General features: G+C 45.6%; 1 protein-coding gene across 1 annotated transcript in view; it reads left to right on the top strand.

Moving 5' to 3' along the window:
- The first annotated feature begins 1,519 nt into the window (after positions 1-1,519).
- The window catches only part of LOC109880859 (adenylate cyclase 9), a 60,569-nt gene continuing 51,429 nt past the window's right edge, over positions 1,520-10,659 (top strand). The window contains exons 1-3 of the mRNA XM_031833263.1: positions 1,520-5,048; positions 6,546-6,794; positions 7,103-7,367. Coding sequence (XP_031689123.1) covers positions 3,825-5,048; positions 6,546-6,794; positions 7,103-7,367 — 1,738 coding nt within the window. The 5' untranslated portion in view covers positions 1,520-3,824. The remainder of the gene's footprint in view (positions 5,049-6,545; positions 6,795-7,102; positions 7,368-10,659) is intronic.

The following is a 10,659-nucleotide window of genomic DNA, read 5'->3' as shown; positions in this document are numbered from 1 at the left end:
ATGGCCCAGTACATCACTGGGGCCAAGCTTCCTGCCATCCAGGACCTATATAATAGGCGGTGTCAGAGGAAAGCTCATCAAATTGTCAGAGACTCCAGTCACCCAAGTCATAGACTGCTTTCTCTGCTACTGCACGACAAGTGGTACCGGAGCGCCAAGTCTAGGCTCCTTAACAGCTTCTACCCCCAAGCCATAGACTGCTGAAAAATTAATCAAATGGCCACCGGACTATTACATTGACCCCCCCGTCCTTTATTTGTTCTGTACACTGCTGCTACTCGCTGTTTATTATCTATGCATAGTCACTTCACCCCTACCTATACGTACAAATGACCTCTAACCTGTACCCCCGCACACTGACTCGGTACCCCCTGTATATAGCCTCGTTATTGTGTTACTTTTTATAACTTTTTACTTTAGTTAATTTGGTAAATATTTTCTTAACTCTTCTTCTTGGTTAAGGGCCTGTAAGTAAGCATTTCACGGTAAGGTCTACACTGTTGGTTAAGGGCTTGTAAGTAAGCATTTCACGGTAAGGTCTACACTTGTTGTATTAGACGCATGTGACAAATGAAGTTTAATTTGATTTTGTTGGTCCCCACAAGGTCAAATGCTATTTCTAGGGGGTTTAGGGTTGAGGTTAGAATTAGTGGTAGGGTTAGAAATATGTTTAGGGTTCGGAGCTAGGGTTAGTTTTAAGGTTAGGGTTAGGTTTACGATTAAGGTTAGGTTTTTGGGTTAAGGTTGGGGTTACGGTTAGGGGTTAAGGAAAATAGGATTTTGAATGGGACTGAATTGTATGTCCCCAAAAGGTTAGCTGCGCATAACTGTGTGTGTGTGTGTGTGTGTATGTGTGTGTGTGTGTGTATGTGTGTGTATGTGTGTGTGTGTGTGTGTGTGTGTGTGTGTGTGTGTGTGTGTGTGTGTGTGTGTGTGTGTGTGTGTGTGTGTGTGTGTGCATGTGTTTGGCAACTTTCATCTAGCGGAAGAGGCTAGCCATTTTTATTGGACTCAAAGAGTAGATATTATTCTTCCTTCAAAGTAGACGTGTCACACAAAGATCTGTCTGTGAATATAGAAACTAGATCAGTGTTCTCTTCAGGGCAATTATAGGTGTGCATACCTTATCTACTAGATTAGGGTAGGCCTTTTTTATGCCCCTTCAATCAATGATATCACTGACTGTTGGAATTATGGGCACAACCCTGTTAGCGTGGGCATAGGTCTATGTGTAACAGCTGTGTAACAATGAACAGGAATGTAATGTAAAACACTGAAATATATTGGTATCTGTACACCTAACGTGTTGGTCTGTTTGTGTCATGTGGTGGGTGATGTCATTTGGAAAGAAAACGGCCTATGCGTAAAATGCGTAAGATAGGCCTATTACTTTGGACTTCTAGTCTACCTATTTAAATGTTTTACAATCTGAAATAGTTATACTCTCACTCTCATTCAATACGTGCTCGTCCATAGCCACACAATACATTTCTGCGTGCGCGCTCCCATCATCAGCCACCATACCCCCCTCTGCTGTATTTTCAGACTGGAGCTACTGAAGCTCGATGCTCATACCACCGAGTCGCTCCGCTTTGGACACCCACCCTTCTCCACCGCACCGCCGCCTCAGCTGGCGGAGAATATCCGTCTGGGTATAGGAAGATGGTGGGAGTGACGGGAGCTGCCTTGTCTTCCCCTGGATAAATCGGGAAAACACATAAAAACGTGTTTTTATTAGCCTACTTAGGCTACCCGGACCCGGGCAATAGGGAGGTAACCTTAACCGTCACCGAACCTTTCGAACGGAAGAGGACGCGAACGCAACAAGGAGTGGACTCGCTCGGGCTATGCTTCTTCTGGGCACATGCAGGCAGCATAATCTCGAGCTATCCAGACTTGAGGAATTTATGGAACAGACAGCCAGCACATTTCGCGAACTATGTCTTATTCGTTGGTAATTGAATAAAGGGAAGCAGGATCAAGGATATATTGTTTCTTCCTCATGGGAATTCGGTATTCCTTTGGGGAAAGCAAAGAGGAGGAAATTCACAGAATCTCTCCATGCACTCCATAGTTATTCTCTACTCCACGCGTTTACAGTCCTATGACGAAGGAACCACGGCCTGGGAAAAAGTTTCTAGGCTTTGGATACAGAAGGGAGCACAGTAGTGACGTTTCTGGATACGTTTTTGCTTCAATTTTAAACTGCAGTTTTTGTTTTTAAAAGCCTGTCCTGTTCATTGGATAGGCCTATCCTATGGAAAATGTGAATATTCGATAGGAATATTTAGTAGACATAACTTGACAGTTTTGTATTTCAGTCTATATATTTAATAGACTATTCATACAAGGGTGGGTGTTTCTCATAGCTTTCTGTTTTGCCAACTCTTACCAACAAGTTTGTTCAAGACTCCAGCCTAGTAAAAGGAGTTGGCTTATATCAGCTCAGCTGTCATATTTTGGGTACTTATCTCTCGATTTAAAATCGCTTTTCAAGGTCTCATAATTACTGTATCTGTACAGTCCCTGTCGTCTTGGAAGTGGGGATATTACCGATGTAGAGATCCGTAGAGGGAGGTCAGGAAAGGACGGGGCTGGAGCTTGGGAATAGGCCCGGCTGTGGAAGAACTACAGACTGGGTATGGGGGGACAGCTAGACCGCTAAACGGACGCTGCCTGCCTGGCTGCTGGTTTTGGGTGGTCGTGAACCAACCGACCCACCCACCTACCCGACCCGACAGCCAAAGTCTAACTCTTCAGCTTGGCTAGTTTAACACGAAAGTATTCACCCACACTAGGGCTTTGAAATAGTCCGAAAGGGAAAGGAGGACATGCTATGAATGTTAGCCTATTATTTTCAACTGTTGACTCATGTAACTAAAACGGAAAGAGGATAACGCTTGTTTTTTTTCCAAGGGAAAGGAACTTTAAAGTGACTTGTTTTGGAGCGGGTGCTCCGATAAGATAAGAAGGGACCGAAGCTGTAACTTAGTCGCAATTTTCTAGCCATGTGTAGCTTGTTATTGGAATGAGTGGGACAACAATCTACTGTGTATAGCCTACAACTCCTAAACAAGACACACACACAATATGGGTCGTTTTGGACTTGGAAACATTATATAAATAATGTTCTCTTTTCGGATTGTGTGTGTATTAAAATGTAATAATAACATGGGGACATTATTTTGATCATCAGTGAAGAAGACACGTGAGGACTTCTTGAGAGCGAGGCTCGAGCTGTCACTGGCGGCTGTCAAAACACTGCGCGTGGTGTGGAATAAAAAGTGAATATTTGAACAACTGATCCCAGATTGGCTTTTTAAACCTGATTAAAAAACGTAATGTGATAAAAAAACGTAATATATGGGAAGGATGTATAAAGAAGGGGAGAGGAAAGACGAAAGGACTTTCAATTATTTCAACTGCCAGATGAGAGCGAGCAGAGCAGCACACGAGTACAAAGTGGACAGCGAGGGCTTCCAAAGGCAAGGGACGAATTAATGGAATGTGAGTGCTGACGTAATACAGAGGTCGGGATAATGAACTACTCAAGAGCCTGGAACGGTCCTTTTTATATGAGTGAGTAGGCCTAGTTGGCTACATTCGTGCGTAGCCTAGTAGAAATACGTATTTTCTGTACACACGATATATCAAGTCGTGATTACAACCATCACCTTTCTTGCCTCTCTTTTTTGCTCACTCTCCTGCCTAGTCTTCCTCTGCCAGATGTTTCACTTAGTACTGTTACCGCATTGCCCGCGCACCGTCCGCCATCATTGATCAGATATTAGTATTTCCCCCTTCACGTCACTCCAGCCATCATAATGGCCTTGCAGCCGCTGCAACACCGGCAGCAGCAGCTTCTCCCACATGCCACGGAGGTTAGCTGCGCCTCAAGCAGTGACGGCGCCGTGACTGTGCGGATTATCGACAACACTAAGCACACACAGCACGCGCCATCGCCACAGCATCGACAATATCATGACTCTCCCCCAACCCCAACCCCAACGACAAGGGACAGCAATACCAGAGGAGGAGGGAGTGGAGTAGGTGGGTCTACCACTACCGCCAAAGGAGATCCCTCCAAACCCTGCACCAAATACAGCATCTCCTCCAGCTGTAGTTCAGGGGAGTCGGGAGTTCGGAGGGCTGTTATGAATAAGTTACACAGCCAGCAGAAGACTCTGCCCCAGTTGTTTGAGAGGTCCGCTGCCCAGTGGTGGGACCCCAAGTTTGATTCGCCGATACTCGAAGAGGCGTGCCGCGAGAGGTGCTTCCCGCAGACTCAACGGCGCTTCCGCTATGTTCTGTCATACATGGCCTCTGCCTCGCTCCTTTGGGGCGTGTATTTCGGGGTCAACCACGACCGCTGTGACCCGGCGACCTTCCTCGCCCCGACCGCCTCCTTCCTCCTTTTCCTGCTCATCCTCTTCCTCTTTACCTTGACAAGGCCCTATGCTCACCTGTACAACCAGGCCTCGCTGCTCCTCATTGTGACCACATTCGCCATCACTCTGGCTCCTCAGATCCAGACAGGAGGCTTTGTCTACCTGGAGAGAACCAGGGATGGCAACCGGACATTCCCTCGCACCCCAGGCGGAGTGGGCCCTACTCGGGCTCCCTGCATCTCCCCAGTGGGCACCTTCTCTCTGTGTATGGAGGTCCTGCTACTACTCTACAGTGTTCTCCATGTGAGGCTATATGCTTCAGTTTTACTGGGGCTCCTGTATTCAGTACTATTTGAAGCCTTAGAGTGGCTGCCCCTGCTCCAGGGGAGAGATGGCAGTGGAGGAAATTATGGGGGGAATAGGTGGGGCGAGGCTGGGGTTGGAGGTGCAGAAGGGTCCCTAGGTTCTGGATCTAGTCCTGGAGGTCTTGGTTCTTCTAGCTTGGAATGGGAAACCCTCCGCTGGCTGTGCCCGGCTAAGGCTCTCCTCCACCTGTGTGCCCACGCCATCGGCATCCACCTCTTCATCATGTCCGAGGTGCGATCCCGCTCCACCTTCCTCAAGGTGGGCCAGGCCATCATGCACGGCAAGGACCTGGAGGTAATTATTATTTATATGTCAGAGACGGATCAAATCAAAACATTGACACATTTGATCATCGATAGACAGATGATTTCATTTCATCATCATGTTCATCAAACAATCAAATAACATGAAATAGATCACAAATTCCTGATGTTCTCGAAACCAGTTGTTACCTGTCTTTGTGAATACGTTCCAGGTGGAGAGGGAAACCAGTTGTTACCTGTCTTTGTGAATACGTTCCAGGTGGAGAGGGAAACCAGTTGTTACCTGTCTTTGTGAATACGTTCCAGGTGGAGAGGGAAACCAGTTGTTACCTGTCTTTGTGAATACGTTCCAGGTGGAGAGGGAAACCAGTTGTTACCTGTCTTTGTGAATATGTTCCAGGTGGAGAGGGAAACCAGTTGTTACCTGTCTTTGTGAATACGTTCCAGGTGGAGAAGGAAACCAGTTGTTACCTGTCTTTGTGAATACGTTCCAGGTGGAGAGGGAAACCAGTTGTTACCTGTCTTTGTGAATACGTTCCAGGTGGAGAGGGAAACCAGTTGTTACCTGTCTTTGTGAATACGTTCCAGGTGGAGAAGGAAACCAGTTGTTACCTGTCTTTGTGAATACGTTCCAGGTGGAGAGGGAAACCAGTTGTTACCTGTCTTTGTGAATACGTTCCAGGTGGAGAAGGAAACCAGTTGTTACCTGTCTTTGTGAATACGTTCCAGGTGGAGAGGGAAACCAGTTGTTACCTGTCTTTGTGAATACGTTCCAGGTGGAGAAGGAAACCAGTTGTTACCTGTCTTTGTGAATACGTTCCAGGTGGAGAGGGAAACCAGTTGTTACCTGTCTTTGTGAATATGTTCCAGGTGGAGAGGGAAACCAGTTGTTACCTGTCTTTGTGAATACGTTCCAGGTGGAGAGGGAAACCAGTTGTTACCTGTCTTTGTGAATACGTTCCAGGTGGAGAGGGAAACCAGTTGTTACCTGTCTTTGTGAATACGTTCCAGGTGGAGAGGGAAACCAGTTGTTACCTGTCTTTGTGAATACGTTCCAGGTGGAGAGGGAAACCAGTTGTTACCTGTCTTTGTGAATACGTTCCAGGTGGAGAGGGAAACCAGTTGTTACCTGTCTTTGTGAATACGTTCCAGGTGGAGAGGGAAACCAGTTGTTACTTGTCTTTGTGAATACGTTCCAGGTGGAGAGGGAAACCAGTTGTTACCTGTCTTTGTGAATACGTTCCAGGTGGAGAGGGAAACCAGTTGTTACCTGTCTTTGTGAATACGTTCCAGGTGGAGAGGGAAACCAGTTGTTACCTGTCTTTGTGAATACGTTCCAGGTGGAGAGGGAAACCAGTTGTTACCTGTCTTTGTGAATATGTTCCAGGTGGAGAGGGAAACCAGTTGTTACCTGTCTTTGTGAATACGTTCCAGGTGGAGAGGGAAACCAGTTGTTACCTGTCTTTGTGAATACGTTCCAGGTGGAGAGGGAAACCAGTTGTTACCTGTCTTTGTGAATATGTTCCAGGTGGAGAAAGCATTGAAGGAACGCATGATCCACTCTGTCATGCCGAGGAGGGTCGCCGATGAACTGATGAAGCAGGGGGACGAGGAGATGGAGGGGAACGCAGGGAAGAGATACTCTGCCGGGGCTTGTTCGGCTGTGTCCACGGTCGGAGGTCCTGGGGGGGCTTCTTCAATCGCGGCGAGCCCTAAGAACCATCCCCATCATCATAGTCATCTTAAGAGGAAGAAGACTTCGATCCCCAGAGGCCAGGTAAGAGGAGCAGTGGTTGGCGTTTTAAATCATGCGTAAAAACTCACCTGTTTAGCTTAGCCTTTTAGTCATTGTTTTATGCTATTTTATTCCTCCTTCATTGCTTCATGTGTGGTCTGCTTTTATTTATTTTATTATCCAAATCAATCAAATGTATTTTATTAAGCCTTTTTACATCAGCAGTAGTCACAAAGTTCTTTAGGGTAACCGGCCTAGACCCAGAAGAACAAAAGCTTATAGATTTACTGCAAAGTGTGTTACAATTTTAATAACACTTTAAATAAAGTTTGATTTAATTTGATCATCAGATCATCTTCAGGCCATTCAACATGAAGCGCATGGAGCCTGTTTCTATCCTCTTTGCGGATATCGTCGGCTTCACCAAAATGTCTGCCAACAAGTCCGCCCACGCCTTGGTGGGGCTCCTCAATGACCTCTTCGGCCGTTTCGACCGGCTGTGTGAGCTGACGCGCTGTGAGAAGATCAGTACACTGGGAGACTGTTACTACTGCGTGGCGGGATGTCCCGAGCCACGCCCTGACCATGCGTACTGCTGTGTCGAGATGGGACTAGGTATGATCCAATGGGATAAAGATGGGTAGATAGCATTCTGTTAATTGCTCCTGCAACTTTATTGCAATTTTATTTTTGTACTTTATTTATAGGTTTTCAGATATGAGAACAGAAAAACAGTACAACGCCAACCCCTCATTCCCCAATCCACCCCTCCCTCCACCCCTCCCTCCCTCCACCCCTCCATCCACCCCTCCCTCCACTCCACCCCTCCCTCCACCCCTCCCTCCACACCTCCCTCCACACCTCCCTCCCACCCACCAAGGCATCATACAAGGATAACATAGAAACATAAATTAAACAGGGCAGAAACATAAACAGTAATAGGAACAAAAACAATGGAGAAAATAATATTAGTTGAATCTTATCAGCACAATATATGGCCACTAGAACACACATGACTGCTGACCAAAATATGCAAATTACACAAAGTAAAAGACAGGCTCTCCAGTGGTTAATGGGGACCAGGTAAAGCCAAACTTTTGTCAGGCCCCACGGACAGTGTACCCAACCTCCAAAGGCAGAGATGACACCACCTCCTTAACCTTCTGCATAAAGGAGGTTGACTCTGCCTACTTCCAGTGAAGAGAACAAGACTGCCCGCTAGCAGTGAGGCAGATGCTATCGCATTCGCCTGATGCATGGTAGCATTCTGGTCTTGGGGAATTACCCCAAAAATGTCAGTGACCGGGTTGGGGCTAACAGTTGTATTACACATATGTGAGAATGCTTAACAAATGTGGTCCCAGAAGCCACTCAAATATTGGCACATGTCTCCCGGAGTCGCTGGACTCTGGTGGCATCTCAAACACTTGGGGTCAACATTTGGGTATATTTTTGCTAATCTGTCATTTGAGTAATGGAGACAGTGCAAAACTCTGAACTGAATGACCCCATTCCTTATGCAAAATGATGATGTGTAGATACGCTCAATACTGTGTTGCCGTATATCATCGGGTAGCTCGCCACCCATGTCTTGCTCCCATGCAGATGTTGTATTTGCCAGGGAAGGTGGATTTATGTTCTGTATTATGTCCTATAATCTGGAGATTGTGCCCTTCAGAAACGGGTTAAGATCTAAGCACCTCTCGACTAGAAACTTAGTAGGCTCAAGTGGAAATGAAGGGAAATGTTTTTTGGCAAGGCTGAGAGTTTGGCGATATTTTAAAAAGTGGGTATTGGGATTATGGTCAACCCTCAGAGTATCAAATGAGACAAAGGTGTTATCAACAAATAGGTCACAAAAAAAACAGCAGACCGTTCCTATGCCAGAACTGGAATGCCGTGTCACTCTGTGACGCTGGGAAGAGATGATCATGGAGAGAAGCAGCTTGCTTGTTTAAGGATAAAGTGATTTTGAGAACTGGGACCTAGACTGTAACTCCAGGATGGCCCAAGTCCTTTTTTTTCCAAATGTAGAAACCCAACAAACACATTTAGATATATTTACTGACCAGTAGTAGTGTAAAACAATGGGAATGCCCCGCCCACCTGCAGCCTTCGGTCTCTCTAGATATACCTTTCTCATTTGTGGATTTGACTTATTCCAAATGAATTTGAAATGTAGCTGTCCAGTTGTTTGAATATCGACTTTGGCAAAAAAAATGGGTAATTTAATTTGTAATAAGTAGAAAAACATAGATAGTACAGTGATCTTAACAGAATGAATGCGACCGGCTGGTGAAATGGGAAGAGACGACCACCGTATGAATCCTGCTCAGTGCTCTCCAGAGGTGTACACAAGTTATGTTTCAACAGAGCCTTACATGAGCGTGTGACCTTCAACCCCAAATAAGTAAAGACCATACCCAATACCTTCTGCTAACTGATTCATGGGGAGGAGCACACTTTCTGTTAGGTTTAATTCATAACTAGAGAATGTCCCAAAACCTTGTAGCATGTCCAAGAGATAGGGTATAGACTCCACAGTGATGCCTTATATAATTAAGGTTATTCTAGGTTATTATATCTCCTCAGGAAATTTGTTTTACCTCTCACTTCGAATAAGAACATTCAGGAATATAGCAAGTTATTACACATTTACAGACAACAGGTGTGTAGTAGACTGTATGCTCACTGAATATACACATACATCACATTGAACAGCAGGAAATACTGCAGACTGTGGCTTTCATCCCATTGGGTGATGATATAATACCTAAAGCACATCACGGCCATATTCATGAAGCGTCTCAGAGCAGGACTGCTGATCCACCATCGGGTACAGACTCCACAGGGTTAGAGATGTGTAAAAGAAGATAGTCTGCATATCAGGACACCTTGTGAGTCATGTCGCCCCTTAATCCCCTCCTTGCCGCGTAGGGCGATAGCAAGAGGCTCAGTAGCCATATCAAATAGGAAAGGGGATAAACAACAACCCTGCCTGGCCCCCCTGTGGAGAGGGAAGTAGCTGGAGGTAACATTGTTGGTGCGAACAGACGCCACGGGGGACCAGTACAAAATCTTAATCCAGGAAAGGAATGACGGGCCAAACCCAAATCTCTCTAGTACTGTAAATAAATATTCCCACTCAACCCGGTCGAAGTGCCTTCTCAGCATCAGATGACTCTCAGCATCAATAGAGCTGACGACCTCCGGTTGTAGAGTTGAGTGGGCAGAATGAAGAACATTAAATAACCGGCGCATATTATAGAAAGATTGTCCACCTGAGATAAATACGGTTTAGTCAGAGTTAATTATATTAGGCATCACTGTCTCTGCATGAGAGGACCTTAGTGAGAATTTATCATCGCAGCACAAAAGGCTTAAAGGGCGGTATGAGCCACAGTCTAGGGGATTCTTGTCCTTCTTAAGCAAAACCAAAATAGTTTCCTGGGTAAGTGTCTGGGGCAGTTTCTGACGAGAAAGGATTTAATTGTACATTGAGCTGAGGATAGGGGATAGTTTAGAGGAGAATGCTTTATAAAATTCAATAGGGAATTCATCATGCCCATCATGCTTTACCGCTCTGCATGGACTGGATTGCCAGAGTAGCTTCATCATCACTTATTGAGGCATCCATGTTAGTTTTCTCATCTGAATTGAGACATGGGATTTCCAGATTGTCTAGAAATGCGTGCATACAATATGTGTCAGGAAGAGCCTCTGATGAGTAAAGAGCAGAGTATAATTGCTTAAATTGATTGTTGATTTCTTTGGGATTGGTAGAAGTTAAATCGGCTGCAACACAGATTTCAGGTTGAAGCTGGTGAGATAACAACTTGCCAGCTTTCTCTCCGTGTTCATAAAATGTCTGCCTCGACTTAAACAGATGCTGTTCCGTTTGTTTCGT

The sequence above is a fragment of the Oncorhynchus kisutch genome, linkage group LG1 (genome assembly GCF_002021735.2).
Source record: "Oncorhynchus kisutch isolate 150728-3 linkage group LG1, Okis_V2, whole genome shotgun sequence".
NCBI lineage: Eukaryota > Metazoa > Chordata > Actinopteri > Salmoniformes > Salmonidae > Oncorhynchus > Oncorhynchus kisutch.
This window is presented reverse-complemented; position numbering and strand designations above follow the sequence as displayed.